Source organism: Helicoverpa armigera, chromosome 6, assembly GCF_030705265.1.
Source record: "Helicoverpa armigera isolate CAAS_96S chromosome 6, ASM3070526v1, whole genome shotgun sequence".
NCBI lineage: Eukaryota > Metazoa > Arthropoda > Insecta > Lepidoptera > Noctuidae > Helicoverpa > Helicoverpa armigera.
The window spans coordinates 6,279,438-6,299,988 of NC_087125.1; the positions used below are offsets into that span (position 1 = coordinate 6,279,438).

General features: G+C 35.6%; 1 protein-coding gene across 5 annotated transcripts in view; it reads left to right on the forward strand.

The window, feature by feature from the left end:
• The window catches only part of LOC110371919 (LIM/homeobox protein Lhx3), a 37,735-nt gene that overhangs the window by 8,507 nt on the left and 8,677 nt on the right, over positions 1 to 20,551 (forward strand). For 2 of the 5 annotated variants that reach the window (XM_064035254.1, XM_021328374.3), the window contains exon 1: positions 17,841 to 17,995. The exons of 2 other annotated variants lie outside the window; for them this stretch is intronic. In XM_064035254.1, coding sequence (XP_063891324.1) covers positions 17,896 to 17,995 — 100 coding nt within the window. In that variant the 5' untranslated portion in view covers positions 17,841 to 17,895. Of the gene's footprint in view, positions 1 to 17,840; positions 17,996 to 20,551 lie in introns of those variants that run through there. One more of the 5 variants, XM_064035255.1, reaches the window with a different exon arrangement.

A 20,551-nucleotide genomic window follows, 5' to 3' on the forward strand; every position in this document is an offset into this window, starting at 1 on the left:
TAAAAACACGTCGACTTTATAATGCTAAGAGCATTTTAATTAATATAAATATACAAGTACAAAATGTTTTTTCTTTTTTCCCGGAAAGAGTTTGTGCGTAACTTTTAAGATGTTCATAATTATTGTTAAAAATTAAGTTTTAAGGCTGATTTGTTGGTTCTTAAACGTATGTATAACCCGAAACTTAATAATTATAAAAAGTTATAATTAGTGTATTTATTTTTCTTTAAAACAAACAATATTGTTTTTTTTTATATTACCGTGATTCATTGTGTACCACATGGTTCATTTAGTACCACCCCCCCGGTTCTTTGTGTACCCCTAGGAGTACGCTATGAACCATTTCTCATGTTTTAAAAAAACATGTATAAATTAGACAACAGCAAATGTTTTCCACTTATTTCAACACAATTTGGCAGCTTGTTAAATAACCTATCATTTGAGACAAAAATATTTTCTTAGACTGTAAAAACGAGCGCGCTAGAGATCTCCAAACTTTTGGTGGTTCATTGGCTACCACCCTACCCTACGATGATACATGATGCGAAATTATCTAGACTCGGAAGATAATTAGCACAACTTAAGTCACTAATTAAAGTTAGAAAATATTGCAATACCTAATTCCTAAATCCTATTAAACATGACATTTATTTTGAATTTATTCAATCTTGCATATTATTATGCAATACCTCCTTCACGACACAAACACAAATGCAGTTTACGTAAACCATCTTCGTCCGTTCGGTCCACAAAGGCTCATTAAATTATTCTCACCGACTTAATTGCCAAGGTGGAGATCGTTGGCAGGTCATTGAACCCCCATTCGGTTTTCACTTCACTTCATTAGCTTACTCTTGCTGAGCAAATCCTCTCGTTCGCTAATAAAATATTAAATGTAAGCTATATTGACATTTTGCGTACTACGATAAAAAAATATAATATCGGGATTGTTAACGGGTTAAAGGGTTTATAAACCGACTAGCTGTCGCCCGCGACTTCGTACGCGGATCCTGTCCCTTATGCCAGCGACTACGGGGTCAGCAAAATCAAAGATCTAAATAGTCTGCTATTGAATTTTAAGGGACCGAAGAAAAACGTTCTATATACTTAATTTTTGTACTTTAACAGCAAAAGCACAGCAGACTAAACAAAACGCTGAGAACTGAACCGCAATAGACGTGACCATAGGGATAAAAGTAGTGATTCTAATTAGTCCGCATTTGTGTGTGGCAAAAATATTACAAGTATTATTACGTAAAAAAACATTAAATAGATGACAAAGTCGTGGTGACTTAGTGGAAGTCGTGGTGGTTTAGTGGGTAGAGAACCAATCTCTCAAGTATGAGCGTGCGTCTTTGATTCCAGATCTGGCAAGTGCCTGCCAATGCAACTTTTCTAAGTTCGTATGTACTTTCTACGTATATTTTGGATACCAATGACCGTCATTTGGAGGGGATCTTAAACTGTAGGTTCCGGCTGTCATTGAACATTCTTGGCATTCTATAGTCCCGAGGTCTGGAAGAGACATACAATATAATAATGAGATATAACGCAACAAAGTCGGAGAGTGGGGGCTCGTGACTTTGTACTAAGCAGTGAATTCAAGCGTTGTTGTATCTTCGTTATTATTTGTTTGTGAGAGAGAGAAAAGAAAAATACGTGTCTAAAAGACGGACTAATTACTTTTTTGATTCACCATACCTATTTCATAATATTCATTTCTATTCATTTCAAGTGTAGTATTGCTCCTTAAGTTCCACATCAGGTGTTCCAGATTTTCGATGTTTATACGTCAATAGAGAGTGCATCAGATTGAACCACTTTTGCTAAAACGTCATATCTTCATATGCTATAGTCTAGCTGGGCTCCTGGAGTTCCACATCAGGTGTAGGTGTGGTTCAATTTTTATAAGTCAACAGAGAGTGCTTATCAGATTGAACAACTTTTGCTAAAACGTCATACCTCTATATGCTATAGTCTAACTGGGCCCCTGGAGTTCCACATCAGGTGTTTTAGATCTTCAATTTGTGTAAGTCAATAGAAAGTGCTTATCAAATTGAACAACTTTTGCTAAAACGTCATACCTGTGTATGGTATAGAGAAGCTGGGCTCTTGGGGTTCCACATCAGGTGTTCCAGATCTTAAAATTTATTATCTCAGCTGAAAATGCTCATCACATGAAACAATTTTTGCCATGGCACCATTTTTAGGGTTCCGTACCTCAAAAGGAAAAAACGGAACCCTTATAGGATCACTTTGTTGTCCGTCTGTCTGTCTGTCTGTCTGTCTGTCTGTCTGTCTGTCAAGACCCTTTATCTCAAGAACGCGTAGACGTATCAAGCTGAAATTCACATGAAGTACTCAGGTCTATTGTCCCTTTAAGCTGTGAAAATATCAAACTTCTAAGCCAAGCCAATCAAAAGATACAGCCGATTATGTCGATATTTTCAACAAATTTTCGACACTCGCAAAGGAATCAAAACCTACAGGATACTTCCCGTAAACTCAGAGTCTTGAAATTTGGCATGAAGCATTGTCATATAATGCAAATATAGGAAAAATTACGAAAATCTCATTTTTTTAGTTATATAATGAAAAAAAAAATATTTTAATAAAATGAAACTTACTACCTTATTTCTCACGAACGAATAAAGGTATCAAATTGAAATTTATACCAAATACCTATGTCTATTGTCCCTTTAGGCAGTGAAAAAATCAAACTTCTAAGTTAACGAGATCAAAAGATACAGCAGTTATACCGACACCTTAGACGAATTTCCGTCACACGCTAGGGAATCAAAACCTACAAGGTACTTCCCGTGAACTCAGAATCTTGAAATTCGGCAAGAAGCAACGTTATATAGTACAGATAAAGGAAAAATTGCGAAAATGATAAATTTGAAGTTACATAAAATATTATCAAATCAAATCAAATATTTTCCTCATTTCAATTGGGAATTTAAACGACCTAGTTTGACGGATTTGAGATATCATTTCTTTGTAGTAAAAGAGTATACTCGCCGTTTATTTCCATTGTCATCAGGTCAGGATCTGATGATGGAAATCCTGAGAAATCGAGGGCAACTACCAGAAATTGTTGGCATGCATAGGATTAAAACTTGATTCTCAGATGTATGTCTGGTGATACTATCAAACAGTGAAGGTAGCAGTCGTTGTCACAATTCGACAGTTACAAGTCGTCCGGCAGTTTCGAAAAAAACCTGAAACTGGGGCTCGTTAGGTGATTAATCCCTCAAAAATTAAAGATCCCATTAGTACTGAATTCTCATCACCTAAAATAAAATAAGCTCCAACACAAGGTTACGTTATAAATTGTAAAGGAGTTCCCATAACTATATCTGATCTTTGCTATCGATCCCACAATGGCAGTCAAAACCTATCTATGTGGAAACTTGCGGTTGGCGCGAGACTCACTTTTTATCTATACAGGATTTGTACGGAACCCTCGGTGCGCGAGTCCGGCTCGCACTTGGCCGGTTTATTTTTGTATCTCTAATAGTTTTGTTGGTCTGTAGGAGTTCTGCATCAGGTCTTCAAGTTTCGAAGATAAATTATAGCCTATATGTTGACCAGGCTTAACACTGATACAACAAAGAAAAAATCATTGAAATCCGTTCAGTAGTTCGGAAGATTAGCGTGTACAAATCTAAGAAGATGTATACAAACTTTCATCCCCTATTTTATCCCCTTAGGGATGGAATTTATCAAAATCCTTTCTTAAGGGTTGCCTACGCCATAGTAGCTTTATGCATGCAAAGTCTCAGTCCAATCGGTTTAAAATTGACAAAGTTTCATACAAACTTTCATCCCCTATTTTATCCCCTTGGGGGTAGAATTGATCAAAATCCTTTCTTAGCGGATGCCTACGTCATAACATCTACCTGCATGCCAAATTTCAGCCCGATCCGTCCAGTGGTTTCAGCTGTGCGTTGATAGATCACTATGTCAGTCAGTCACCTTTGAGTTTTATATATTTAGATACATTTTTATGTGAAATAAAATGATGAGTATCAATCTAGCAATCCTACGCGCGAAATATGATTGTTATATGTATTTTTGTGTACGAGTCTGTCGTGACTACTTTGTAACGACTTTACACAAACAAGAAGGTTCTCGATTAGATCGCGTATATTTTATTTTTTACAGCAATGGTTTATTGTTATATTATAATTGAATAATTATATAAAACTTATTTTTTTCATAAATTCCTCATCTATAAATCAGACTACTACCAATACCCCTGGGTGTGTCTAACAAAAAGTCAGTACAAAATATTTTCCTTTCTCACAAACGATAAAAACAGTGAGAGCATGTCATTCGTTTTGTAGGGTCGTTTTCACCCTTGTTATACCACCAAAACACTTGGCACAAAAAGTGTAATGGAGTTTAGTAATGACCCCCTGCATGAGAGCAAACAAACTGGAGCCCGCTGAGAGATACCGCCGTTGTTTCTACTTGTTTTATGTCAATACGCACTCAGATCGGCATTCAATTTGTCTGCTTGTGTTGTTACGAGCTGTCTAATCTGTCTTATTACAATTTATAAAGATAATTTAAAGAAATATATCTCTGTAAAAGAAATGAAATCATAAAAAAATAATCAGTGCCTAAATCACGAAACAAAAGACATATGATCACCCACACTGAAGTAATTTTACTTTCATTAGTGTACAATTGCTAGAGCATCTTCCACCAGAAAATAAAGACCGTGCAGGTCACATACGAATCAAATGTAACACTAACGCGAGCCGTGGGGTCGGCCAGACCCTCTCGATTCAATTATCACGCGGGGCGAACATTCTATTGTCGGGTGAAAACGATACTTGTGAGAGATTACTTTATTGTTTTTTCTCGTGATTAAAAAGCGCAGACACGTGCCCCCGTTTTCACAAGGACGATGGTTGACTTATAAGTGTATTTTTAAAGAGTCAGCTTACCGCAATCGTTTAGCTATGCGATTTTCGTGGGATGAGTTAACTGGTTGGGATAACTGATAATGTTGTTTTAGCTACACCTCAGTCGGTTAGAAAATGTTACCTACGTTTTTTATCTATTTTCATAATGGTCACATAGTTGACAAAGGTGCTCAGAAGCGGTGCACCTATGTTTTGTTTCTAATCCCTTTTTAAACGCAACCTTGCTTGAGAAGAAATAAATACCACTTTTCTTTCTAACCCTTACTTGCTCCCAAAAAGGGAGTTCATTATATGTTTACCGAGGCCCATAAATATATTTGGGTTTCGTTTATCTAATAAAATAGTGAACAGGTGCGTGCTAGGCTTGCGTGTTGCGAATGTATCCCGCGGCAGGGAAACTGATTGTTCTCCAAATTCAATTACAACACCACCGCAAGCCGACTTCTCGGCTTTGATTCCGCAGTAAACTACAGTAAATCAACGTGGATCCTACGCGTGTGAAAGTTCATTGTTTTTACGTAAAACCACGCACATTTTTCTTTTAGCCTTAACACGTATGAACATTGTGGCGGGGAATGTTTCTCTACATTTGCTTTATGGGTTTGTAGTTGTTTTTATGGCTATGCTTGTCCTTCTCTGAGTCATATGTATGCATTAATTTCTTTAATTGAATTAATTAATGCACTGTAGCAGGTCCGCTAATTAATAAATAAAACAATTGACCGATTAACATGTTGAAATCGATTTGAAAACTCAAGCGTAAGCTTTTAATGATACCTGATTAGAATAACCTACAACTTGAAAAGTTCTTCCTGCATTCTCTTGGTCTCTGGCAATTCACTAGTTTAGACTTAAAATTATGTTATTATTCATGGATTTTTTATCCCAAAGGTCTAATACATAAAAGGAGAGATACGTATTAAGTCCGAATACTGAATAGAATTTGGAAGTGCATTGTTTTATGTATTTTATACGAATCCCTAAAAAGGAGATTCCATGACCAATCTACAGAAAAATTATTAGATACTTATACAATTGCTTGGATTTAGGAAAAAGGATCACAAGTTTATTTTTATCCAAGCGCAGTTAAAGTGACTCAATGACTTTTGGCAATTAAGTAATGGACGGCGTCTGTTCAGACGATCGATAGAAAACGAAGCGTATGTTAGCTGATAGAAACACAAATGTCTTGTTAGCACGTTGTTTCAAAAAATGTTTGAAAAGAAGTCAGTAAAAATATACTGTAGTTATAGTTATAGTTATCTACTTTAACTTTTGTCAGTCTGTGGTAACCTTATCTTTGCAACGTTAAAACGAAGTTTATTCGAAAATACTAAAATATTCTAATGACAGAGCAAGTACGACAGGATGCATAAACGAATAATTGTTATGGATAAAAAAGCCAAAGCACTTTTTTGATCTTTCAAAATGAATTTTTGATATGAAGAGATAATAATATCCTTGGCGTTAAAGGAAAACGATTTTCACACGATGATTACGCTAAAACATTAGTTACATTTTTTTCCTTTTGTCCCTTTTTATGTTACCTCAACATTTTTTTTGAAAATTTTTAGTAATTTAAAAGCCTCTTAAAAATAAGTTGCTCCTCAGACAAGGCAAGAATCGTCATTTACAAGGCTCCCGATGACAACACTAGTGGTACCGAAGGGAGCCGCTCTATTTGCCTTCATTACCCCAAGTGCCAATCATACCTGCTTAGTACCGACTCAGACAGACGCAGCAATGGCTTGCGTACCAATCAATACCTACTTATGAATCATAAGCAAATAAAACGCTACCAATAAAATAACAATGTTTATTTAGAATTAAAAAGAAAATTGACTTTACCTACTGTTGTGTAGGTACCTATTTTACCGGGAAGTTGATTTAAAAAATAGATTCATGTTTTTTTTTGTGGTCAATTTTACTTAAAGTTACTATTACAGAATATGTGTAATACCAGGTATTGCATTAAATATGTAGGTTCTATATTTAGCAGGAGGTAAATCAATCTAGGAAACATTTACAATGCCTGTCTTAATTAGATACGTGCCCAATGACCAACCGCGACGATTTCCTTATTAGTTCAACATGCCTCGCCAAAATTCTGCAAAAAATATTCATAATAGTACGGAATGTTACTACAACAATAATTTTTAAATGGCAGAACGTATTGGTAGTGAAACGGACTATTCATGAAAAAAATGGAATACTACCTATTAGGTATGCTACGTTTCGTTTTTTACTAAAACTTGTAACAAACAGTTTTATTGCACCATGCAAAATTGTACGTGTTATAATGTATTCTGGAATGAGTCAGATTTAAGTTCATTTTTAAAAACATTTGATTGTGATTATTGTGATCTCAAAATCTATCAAGTTACGTAGAATCAAGTTTTCATATACCTAAGTAACTTTATTTTCATTCAACATATGCTGCAATAGATATAGCTTCAGCTTTTTCAAGAAGGTAATAGGAATAAAGAATTGAAACATTTGGAATTGTACTGAACGCGGATATGTATCAACAAAGTTGCGTTATTCAATGTCAAAAAGGAACAGTTCCTAACTGGTGTTGGTTAATGTAATTTATTTAATAATATTCTTTCACGTACTGACGTAAAACAACTCGTTATGAAATAACTTTCAAATCAGTTAATAATTTATCATTTGTTTCCTTGCTAATTCCACAATTTCCATTTATATTTATTAGTAAAACAATCTGATACAGTTTATAAATTGCAGTAAAATACTTGTTGATAAGTGCAATTTATCGTAAAACCAATGCTATTATCCGATTTATTATGTTTGAATAAGCAAATTATATTATTTTTTGTGGTCGAGGACGACAATCTATTTTATCTTTTATCTAATTTGCTGGCGCTGCATGGCAGGGCAGAACAATGGGTGGTTAAAGGTACCTATTTATAAAAAATAGTTGTCGTTTTTTATTACCCATTAGAAGATTTCAGCAGATAATTTTTTTAAATTAAGTTTAAGAAATTATTGACTGTTGAACACGAAATAATTATTCTAATAGAGAAATGTTCCAAACGAATAGCAATGATGATCAAATACTTATGTAACAAATTTTCAGTTATTCCTTCAATCATTAATCCGCATATTAATATCATAAGTTACCTTCCTCAGAAATTATGCAATACATATTAATAAATTCATGATCAAATGAGCAAGCACTTAATTAGCTGGTTACATAAACATAGTAATGGATCTGCTGTGTCGTGGCATATGGCGTACGGCGGCCCTACATAACGTCAAATCACTTACTATTATGATGATGCCATGGTAATTACCGTTTTACTCTACCATAAAAACAATGGGGTTGTGTACACGCACATGTGAGGTACGACTATGTGTGATGATGATATCAAGGTATTATTATTTTATTTAGCCCGGACTTGTCATCTCTCTTGAAATTAGAATATTTGAATTTTCCTACCAACACATTTTCCTTTAATTCTGAAATTCTCAATTTTCCGTTTCGTGAATCAGTCTTTCGAAAATAGAATCTCAATAACTGCACTATAATAGCACGTAGGCATTATTTTACCAAGAATCTTATCAATAGAACTCATACACACAACATTTGTTTTCATCTTTTGTTTGCGTCGTATGGCCAAACATATCATATTGGTCCTAATTTACACGATGAAAAGTTTTATGACCCATATGTACCTTCCGTACTTACCTTGATTTCATGGAAAGTGTTAGTGCGTGCGGTGTGCGATATTATCTGGCGAGGAGGGTGCGCCATCTGGCGGGCAGATGCGCTGACGTCACGCGAAGCCCTGCGCCCACGCCGGGTGGCGGGGCTTCGCACGATAGCACGCGCCGCATCTCCCCGCAACAGCTGACCGAACTGATTTACTGACTGCCAATGTTCCTGTTGGTAGCCGATAGTAGCCATCATTATTAATCAGAATTTAGTAACGAAGGCTGCAGAATTGTTGTTAATTTTGTGTACACCTATAATCATAGGTCAAAATTAAGTAGAGAAATATATCTACAATTTTACCAAATAAACTTTAATTCAAGGAATATCGAGGACAAGTAAATTACTCATTAAAATTGAAATTAATTCATTTACCACAACATCACAAATTGCACTTGATTAGTAAAACAAACAATAGATAATCGTAGTTAATGTAGTTAAGTCGAGTTTAATGATTCCTACAATATTTTTTTATTTGATTTAAATAAATTACATACGTTATTAATTACATAACATACATATGTTTCTACTAAATAAATTCATGAATACTAAAAAAATTACATAAGTTTCGGTTAGCAACAATATCATTTTAAAATGGGATGGACCGAGCCTTGAGGATAACAATTCATCATTAACTATACCGTAGTCTAATCGATAGTAATTAAGTTATTAAAATCAGGATAACAATTATTGAATTTAATCGATTTTGCATCCGAAGGTTCAGAATGCCAACTACTCCGGGAAAACATTTAGTAATGTCTTTCATTGGGTAAAATTTTAGCCTTCAGCAGGACAATGAAACAATGGTGAATACAATTTTACATTGATTTTGATTGATTGGTGGCACATTATAAAATAAATCATAGTCACTAGGCAGTATTTCTGTGGCATACTAACATTTTTGAGCTCGACCTTTGTTAGAATTCGCGGTCAAATTTCGCGTGACCAGGATATCCGGCCACTAACAGCGAAGTTTACGAACTGATGATACTTTATTTATACATTTCTTGGGTTCTTCGTAACACTCTGATAGCCATGTCTGGAATATCTTAAATAATTCGTACTTCCCGACGCAAAAATTCAGTTACTTTGCAAGGTTTTCGGGTGAGCCCAATAATCCTGAAAGCAATAAAATATTGTAGTTGTATAATCATACAACTTCAATTTGAACAGTCTTGATATCAAGCCTATTTATAAACAGAGAAGAATATACGACAAAACAATATCAAGCACACATAGACCTCACACTTGAAGTCATACAGTCTACTATCGGTCTCCTATTTCAGACAGGCGTATAAATTAGGGTCACACAATACAAAGGCATGATTACTGCATGATTACATTAAGTCGGTTCTTACACGTCGTTATCTTAGGGCATGTATCTGAAGCGTACTTACGCGTCTAACCTTAGATGTAATGGAATGGTCTGGTGTATCACGCGACGCCTCGCAACAGGCACAAGGGCAGGATCATCACAGTAATTGTGGCGAACCCATCGAGGACATGGAGTCCACTCTAGGTCATGTTTACTGTGCCATATGTGTGCTCGGTATTGTACTCTCGTGGCTTTGTTACGCTCCAGCGATGGTAATATGTGTGTGAATAAGCTGATTCTATGTTTTATTTAGAGTCTAGGGTATCAGCGAAAATGTTTGCCACCTACCTAGCCTAATCGTAGAAAAAAACATAAAATATCTATTTATTTATTCCGTTACATCGATTTGAAATTAATAAAATTAAGTGCCATTTAATTAACAGTTAGCCTCGTCCAAATTAGTTACTGACTAATAACTTGTTATTTCCTTCTAAATTGCAATTCTCTAAAATGCATTGTTATTTGGACTTACCAATCCATTCTATTCTAAGTAAATACTGGATTTTACATAATGCAAGTATTAGATAATAAATATTCAATTTATTTGGAATTATCCTGGTTACTTAGTATTGCAGTTTAGGTTTTATTATTTGAAATAAATTGAGTCACATGGGTACTGTAATTAATGTCAAGTTACATTGGTTTTACTGAGAAAAATTCACCATTCACCCAGTATTTTTCGAACATCCGAATCGGCTTCAAAAGTTGTCAACTTTCTGTTTAACTACAGTTAGTTTAGATCGAGAGTTCTATAAAAGTTTGTTTACATTTTTTGTTTGGCGGTGCCCGGTACAGAACGCACTAGTTACTGGTCTAACAAAAACTACTACGTTTTTTGTACAAATTGAACGATGAGTTACGGTCACTTTTTATAAAGTTTTCAGATAAAAAACAAGGAAGCAACAGATTTGAAGCTAATTTATAGTACTAAATGTTTAATTCATTGCCTAGTTATTGAAACTAATGGACCGCATTTAATTGAGCGTCATAGCGGGATGTCCCCGCTTTTTCACAACATTAAAAACCTCTCATTGTTTGCAATTTTCTCTCAAGAGCGATAAGCATATGAAGTTAATAATAAAATATTTACGTATATAAATAAAAATAAGAACGTAATCGAAACCATTTTCCTAGACACAATGATCACGTAATCTCCGTAGACTAATTAGGTAACCATTGACGTTTTGATGCATTTTGTAGGCTTGTGTAACTTTCGACTATGATGGTATTGTGGTGATGAACCCAATTTTTATGCTTCAATACACCTACATTTTACCTTTACAAAATTGAAAAGATGTTAGCTAGCTATTTCTCCGACAAACGGTAGCATTTTACAAAACTTGAATGGTTGTAGTCACTTTATGGGAGGCATGGCATGGAAGCATAACTAAATGCGAGCCGTCGCAGTAGGCATGCGCCGGAGATTCAATTTCTGCCACCGGAGCCCCAGGCCGCGGCGACTTCGCCACGCTCGCATTGTGGGTTAATGAGGTAGCGTTAAAAATAATACTTTCTTTTTTAATCCGACCTCATTAAGCGACGAAACCGCGTAAACAATAAGATCGCGTCGTGTTCCTACTTGCAATCCGATTCCCAGTGCTTCACAGAATAGGCACTTATGTTTCAGCGCTGTGAACATGTGAACCGCGAATAAACTTACCATTTAATATGTACTAGGTATTTGTGCTTGAACAATTAAAACGTGTGGGAGAATACGAATATAGGAATTGTACGACAAACATTTAGAAATTGTAGATTTCTTTGCTCTACATCTACATTATTGCAGCACATTAAATTTAATGGTGAAATCTGTCTATCTGTCATAATGAATTATTAGGCAAATAGTGCAAGTGCGGTTATTAAAAATATTTATTTAGCAAACACGATGCCCCTTCTTTTGGTTACCCAGTTACCCTTGTTGGGGCCTGGAGTGGATTTACAAACAAAGATCAAAGACTCAGAGTATGCACTTTAATTCAAAGTGAAGAGTCATTTATGCGTTCATTTTTGATACTTATACTTTTGAAACAGGCTATGGGGGAATTTTGTCTGGCTTCTTGCTTTTCTAGACCATTTTTATATGTTACCGATAAATATCACTTGTTTTCCAAGATAATGTTTTGGAACCATAAATATTACAATCATATTGGACATCTTCAAACTCTCCTGCTACTCCTATAAGTACTGAACCTAACATTTTGTAAGTTGGTACAAACTAACAATACACCAGACTTTCAATAAAACTACTCTTTAAGGTTTTACTATGTACAAAATATTCTGCATTATTTGTCTTAAAATTATCCCTTCAAATTCAAGAGCCAAAACGTAGCGGAACCACCAACTATTCGACTAAGTATAGTGCTGGCCACGATCTGGTTATCGTTTGTTTGTCAAATATATTACATCTCTATTGACACAAGGCGATCATTAATGCAGGCAAGGGCCCACTTATTAATTTTAATAAGTGGGGTTCCGCTTTGAAGGGGCGACGACAGCCTGAGTTTATTTTGTTAGTTCTGATTTTAGTGCTTGTGGTTTATGATTATAGACAAATAATTAAGGCATTTATCGTTTAAATACTTATAAACCAGGCTTCTTAACACGACTTGATAATGTTAGCACTGTATTTCCAGTTAATTAGTTAGGTGATTGAATAAATATGTATTTGGATTAATATGATTATTTTGACTCCTTTTAATATGATTTGACGACGTTCTCATTGCTATGAATATTAAAAAATGCGATTGAGTACTTAAAGGGCTTAGAGATTTTTCGGGAAATCGCTGAGAACAGGAACAATTCAATTTTACATAACAAACTCAAATCTTAAGCGCCTGCAAATAATTTGTTGCAACAGCGACGATCTACTTATTACGTTTCACAAGGTAGTTTGCAAAGGCGTTATACAACAATGAATCTCATATAAAATGAGGCAATAAAAACGTATAGTGTCGAGCTCAAAAGAACAATAAGCAATCAGTCACATCTCTAGTTATCATCGTATGATCCGTCGCTGCGGCAGGGTAGGGTTGTTCCACTGGCCCCCAGCTGCTAAAGTACCATAAAAGTGTTCGTCTGCCGGCGCGTGCCGCCCGCGGCGCATCTCTAAATTGCATTTTAACCTAATTAGGGAACGATATAATTTTTCGGTTCCGCTATAATCAGATCAAGCAGACATTATGAAATTAAAGCGCTTTACAGCGGGCGGGATCACAGACCCGCTATTCCACGTTCGACGCAATTATTCATAGTAATTCTGTTATAATGCCATATTTTATTTTACTTAAAAATAATTTTAGTTTTATAATTTTAATGGTAAATAAAATCGAAGATAACATCGCAAAGTCGAGGCATTGTTTACCGTTTTGCCAATCTGCTCAATTATAAGGTAAACTGTTTTTAATTAATATGCAGATTGTTACCAATTAACCTACTTCATTATTTATAGACTGCTTGCTCATACTATTTACTTTGGTGTACAATACACTTATTGTGCCGGAAAGGTATATGTATGTATATAAGTAGGTATAGTAAATAAACATAACAAATACCTACAACAAACAGAGAATTGATAAGTATTTCTTCATTTTTAATTAGATTACTCTGTTAGCTAAAAGTTAAAGTGACAACTGAATTACATTCATATTTCTCGGACTAAAACTCCGTATTTGTAAGACAACAAAGTACTAACAAGTTACATAACATTAGTACTAGTCAATATTTGTCGAATGATCATGGGAACTTGTCAAGGTCCATTGCGGAGCGGTTTCCCACAGAAACTGGACACCGCGGCCCGCCGGCACGCGTTCGGATACGTCAAGCAAATAGGGACAAATTTTTATCTAACGCGATACTCGTATCTCATCTGTGCCTCTGTTCATTGTGTTGAAGAAAATTTCGGCGAATATTCTATGTGAGTTTAATGTGCTAATTATTATGTGTAGTTTAAGGTGGTTTCATTGTTAAGTGGTCGAATAGTTTCCAGTGAGAAAAGGTACCTGTATCTCTTCAAAAGAAGAACGCATTAAAGTAAAAAAATACTCATTGGTGTGGTGATAAAGCTCGTAAAATGTCATAAAATTATTGACCGTCACACGACAGCACGTCATATTTACACCAAAACAAAAACGACGCGGCCTGTTTCGCCAACACACACAATTTGCAAGGGGATCTCTTAAAGAAGCACTAACGCTTCCCCAGTGTTTCCGAGCGGGTTGCTAGCTGTCGCATCCTGCAGATTTGAAGGGAAAGAAGCTCCAGGAGTGCTCGGTAACCGTCAATTACGCTGGGAGCGCACGCGCCGGTGCCCCAGGGACACGGCACACGACCGCCCCACACAATTTATGGAACAATGTATTTGTGCATACATCTACGCCCCGGTTGTGTGCTTAAAATTTATAAAAATATTTTTTGGATGATAAAGTTTCATAAATCATTGTTGCTGAGGAAGGGTTTTTTGTGTTTTGGATTGAAACAAAATATGGAAGGTCAATATTTTCAGGCTCCGGTTTTAAATGTTGTGAGAAAGGTACTTTTGTCTACTGATTTAATTGGTTTAAGCTTATTATAAATTAATTTATTACTTTAAAAAATGTAAGATTGGAGAAATGTGCACTTTTTTCTGGAATGCGAAAAATGTGTTTGAAAACCTAACTTCTACGAGGGTCACACTGAAAGTTCTTAGAACTGGCCACTTATAAACAATATAATAAAAAAATAATTCTAAAATTTGAAAATAGAACTCTTTACCAATATTACTGAGTATATATTTAATTCATTTGTCATTTGTTTTACGATTTGGCGGCAAATTGAAAATTGTCTGTGTCACGTCAACATGAATTTAACACGAGAAAATTTTCGTGCAATGATTTTTTATGACTTTCGATGTCATTTAAGTCAACAAGAAAGTTATGATAGACTACGATTGGCCTTTCACGATGAAGCCCCATCTCGTGCGACTGTTTACAACTGGTTTAATGAGTTTAAACGTGGTCGCACTAATCTCACTGATGATTTACCTGAGGGACGGCTTTCTACGGCGACGACTGAAGATAACATCTGTGTTGTGCGGCGTATGATAGAGACTGATAGAAGAGTGACCTATCAGCAGATTCGGACAAGCTTAGGCATCGTTATGAGTCAAGTGCACAAAATCCTCCACGAACATTAAGCGGTCAGGAAGCTTTGCGCCTGGTGGATACCTCATAATTTGACTGAGGCTCAAAAACTCCATAGTGTGGATTGGTGCCGAAAATGATTAAAAGATTTAACGGAGGTGACTCAAATGCTGTGTTCGACGTACAGTCAACTGCAGGTCAGTGGTAACAGTTTTATAGGAAAATCGTACTTATTACTATTGAGCTAAGGTGCATGACAGTTACCACTAATGTGCAGTTTACTGTACTAACACTACAATAAAACATATAATAAAACTAATAACTGGCTAATGTAACCAGTTTCTGATTTTCTAAGAACTTTCAGTTTGACCCTCGTACATATTTTTCTAATTAGATTGTTAACGTCTCGTATGTACCTACGTCTTAATCTAGACTGTTCAACCAGTACGTGTAACAAGCAGACCTATGTTCTTCACAAACGGGACTCTGAAACAGATCTATTAATAAAACAGCGCGCTGACCCAGTGGCCGCCAGTGCTCAACATCCGCGCCTCACGCCGAATCAAGCCTCGCTCACGTTTCATAATGTATAACCTTGTAACCTGGTCTGCGCACGCGTTTAGGGTGGTTCCAGCGACGCTAAGCCGAGATTTATGTCGTCGTAAAGTTGCACTCGGCTGGCCTCGCGTTCACTTGGATAATTTATCGTAGCAACCAAGCGGCCACGGTTGACCACGGCCTAGCCGGATTGAGCCGACGATTCATATTGAGTATTTATAGTATCGCTCCGCCATAAAATAGCCGAATGGTTGTGCTCGATAGGTACCTATGTAGGTATGTGTGTGGTTAACGCACCCAGTTTGAATAGACGAAGGGGAGCTCGTTATGCGCAGTCTTGTTAGTTCGCATTACACGTGGAATATACTTTCACGTGTTGTAGTCTTTCATGTAGTAGGTATATAGTTTATGCCACATTTTCCTTAGATTGTCGACGGAGGTGTAGCAAATCGATAGGGGATAATGAAGTGAGAGACATAATAGATGTAGGGTATATAGGTACTTACTGTAAACACATACGCATATGTAAGTATCGTTGGTTTGTAACGCAATTATGAAAGTCTAAAGGCCAAATGGCGTGGCATTTAAGAGATGAAAGGATTTGAACCTCCTTTGTATCTACCTAAGTATTTATTTTGTTGATATATTTGTGGTTGCTGTCAAATTCTCGAGTCCTACAAAGAAATAGAAAAAAATCCAATTAACCAGTATATCAGGTTACACCATTACCTATGTTACCTCTTACACAAAAAGTGTTTTATTTTTAAAGAAAATAATAAGTATAAGTACTCTTTTTTATTTAAACAATTCACGAAGCTCTCCACACAATATCTCTCTTATTTTTTGTATACTATAGTAAGTAGTTACTTGTAACATCGTCGATTCTTTTTACTAAAATCATATTATATTAATTTTATTTTAAAAGTTACAAATTGCTTTTACCTAGGTACATAGATAATTGAAACCTGCAAAATTAACCACTTTACTGTATAAAAGTATTGGAAGTAACTCGACTACCTAATTCCCAAGCTACCTATAAGTTAGCGACGATAGTTGCAGACTCAGCAACTTGTCACCATGATATACTAGCCAAGTTCGGACAAGACACATGAGCTTAACTTCGCAGATAATCAGCTGTCTTTTTCAGGAGATAGATTTTTCAGAATTACTTGCTCACATAACTTTTTTTGAAGATTATTTGGTAAAAAATTCTATGAATGTAGTAGTAAGTAGCAGTGTTTAAATTTTATTAAAACGAGTAGGTACTTAATTACATATAAGTAGTTACTCTAAAAGTTATGAATAATTTCAGTCTTAAGTCTCCATTTGGTCTCCTGACCTCAAGGTATACTTATGTGAACAATACCATAATCTATAAGTTAGCTTGTATAAAGCTCCAATTGACAAAATTAACTTAGTAGATACTTAGGTACTCTAACCTGTTTTGCACAATGTCATGATGTAACATGACACAAACTATTATATTAAATAAAAAACACCAGAAAGTAGCATGGTATCATAACCTTTTCAAAATGTTTCGTATAGTTTTATATAAAAAATGTATACCTCGTGTTTTTTTGTTAGAAGTCATGTACTAAGAAAACATTCTTAAAATAAATAATTTAAACATTATTATGAACAAATCTTGCTAAAAAAAAAAAACTTAAGTTTCAAGCGAAGTCATATGCGTAGACTACGTAACGCTACGAAGACGCTACGCGACGCGCCTTCAACACTAACGTGTAGATGTCACCGACGCCGTAGCACGTAGGCGCTTACAGAGCTTTTCATCACTATTTGCATTTCACTTATACTTGTATTGCGCATGCCCATACAATAAAAGCTCGGATTTATGAAAATTTATAGCCACATTCCGATTTACCTTTAATCCTTTATTGATGCAAAAGAATGGTGCATAAAAAGTAAAGCGGTGTAGCGGCGCTCATCTGTAAACACTTGAGCGATGTAAAGTGTTCAATATCGGTGGGAAATACTGCGAAAATTCTTTTTACAATCGATCGGTGGGTGTACCCTGGGTCTGTGTTGATTGGTCGGTGGGCGTGGTGGTTGTTATCGGCGGCCAATGGCAGCCAGTTGGTGATAAGAGGGTTGGGGGTTGTGCGGCGGGGTGGCGGCAGTGCGCCGGACGCAGCGGCCCGGGGCGGCCGCGTCACCATGCTGGGGGCCATGATGTATCCGGGCGCTGAGGATGCCGAGCTCGAGGACATGCGAGTGCCGCCGATACAACTCGAACACTTGCCCGAAGTATTCCTATGTACGTAATGTTGTGTTTTATGAGTGTGAGTGTGTGCTGTGCTATTTCGTGTGCTCCGTTTATAATCCGTGCGTTTGGTTCAATAAGAATGGTGACGTTGATCTACGAGTCCATAAAATGCGAAATTCAGAAATATTTACGGGTCCTACTATTTATTTATGCAAATGAATTGTTTCTGGTTGATTGTATAAGTAAATCATATAATTATCGCCAAGATATAACTAACCACCTATCACCTAACCCTATGGTCTAAGCATTCTACTAATAAGGTGTTTAAAGTATTTCAGTGTTAAACTTAATCGTCCGAAATTCAATGCAGAAATTTAAAGTTATACATTAACATGTATTTTATCAGCTGCTTAACTATTTATTTATGTGCTTCAATGACAGATGTGATGATGTGCAGATATAGGTCCTACAAAAATAAACGAATAAAGTCCAAAAAATTCAACAAATTTTTGAGCCTGGGTTCAATAAATTTTCTGCTCTGTTTCCACTCTTCTCTGTCAGCCTTCATTCCAATAGTCACTCACTTTTTATTTATGTCCTCTGTCACGCTATCTATCATTTTTCCTTAGGTCTGCTTCTCTGTCTCCATCGATCCACATTCATACTTACTTATTTAGTATTTATTTCACCCCATCTCATGAAACACCTCATTTTTTCTGACACTGGCGGCACTATTTTTTAGATAGATACTTAAGTAGTAGATAGATTATTCTGTATTGTACAACAACAAAATTAACAACACAGGAAATCACAAGACACAAAGAATAGTACAATTTGCAGACATATCGCTAAACAGCTTTTATTTTATTATTCTATAATCAAAATATATCCTGAAATGAGTATAACAAAAAACAAATAAATAGAAACCGGGGACAAAACAAAACTTTTAAAATCCAGAAGTCGGTATCTGCAGGTATGGTAACTAAATTAGAAGAAATGGATTCTTCATTTTAGGTTGAGTTTTTAAATGAACTAGGTATGTACATCTATACTTATTTAAATAAAAGGTTTGATTACTGTGTTTATTTTGCCACTGCATGACTTATAAAGCCATGTCAAAAGTTTTATTTGGTCCCTGGCTATATTGTAAAGTCGTTTTCTATTTTATGTAAGTACATAAGTTTTTACTTTTTTCAGTTTCTGGATAGAAAAGCTATACTCAATATTTGTAATACGTTCTGTGGCAGTCAAAGCCCACAATGGTTTAAAGACCTTATCAAAAAGCATAAAATATACCCAAAGCCGCTTCTATCAACGGTTAAGGAGTTCCATGATCTGCATTTTAACTTCATTATCAGGTCTTATATGGAAGTCATAACATATCTTGGTGTAAAGACTCAATAAGCCCAAACACTTGGTACCTAGTTGCTTTATACCAAGGTGGAATTCCCTTGATTTCCTGTCGTCTCCATCATCAGGTAAGGTCATAGCTTTATCGGTCGTATTGAATCTCACTGGACATACCTACATATTTCTTCTGATTCGTGATTTTTTGATAGTTATCTGTTTCCGTACGTCATCAGATCCTGATCTGGTGACAATAGAATCCAACTACAAGTACTATATAAGGAAATAATTTTCTAAACAAAACGGTGTCTTCAAGAATTCGAATTGTAACAAAGACAAAAAAAAAACGAACATACGAATTGAGATCCTCCTACTCCAAGCTAGTCAGATTATTTTTTTCGAAGTAAAATAAAAATGGAACTCCAATAACCACGCAGTATAGGAAAAACATTATTTTATCCACGTTAATAAACTGAAAATAATCATTTATTTTACACAATTTTAAACAATTCAGCTATAGTTTGCCTAAACTTGGATGAACCTCTACTTCAGGCGTAAAAGTGCTTATTTTAGCACCAAATTAAATAATATTACAAAAAAGATTGATGCTTAGCTGTAGGTAATTTTATTTACATACTATAAGCAACTCAGCCATCATCAGTCAGTTCATTAATTAATGATTACAAAAAAAATATTGAATATTACTTTTGAATTCAGTGGCTGAAACATAGAGATTTTACCGCTTAACAAGGGGCATTTTTACTCATTAGAGACAAAGCTAACCATGGTCGTGCTGATTAACACTATTAATAAGGATGGCTATGCTTTATCTCCTTCTTGTGACCATTAACCCAAAAACCCAGAATCAATTAAAACTACTTAAATTTTTCAAGGAAGAGCAAACATACTGTGTATCCAATATTAGTTTTCGCTAAAACAACCACCAAGTAACTAATGAAAGAATTAAAAACTAATTGAGTAAGCATAACACTAATATTAAAGACTGTTTTGTACCGGTCGTTTTCAATTGTGTATTGTATCCCGTTTAGCGCGTCACCGCCGTGGGATCCTAATCCCGTCGCGCGGAAAATCCGCTAAGTAGTGTAAAAGCGCTATAACTCTGTCGCGTTTTTGGTATTCCAAGGAGGTTCAAATGCAATAATTAAACATTGAACCAGTTATTCCTGGCACTCTTCTTCACTTATTGTTGGATCTTCAGGCTAGGACGGTTGCAGTTTTATGCAAAACGAATTTCATATT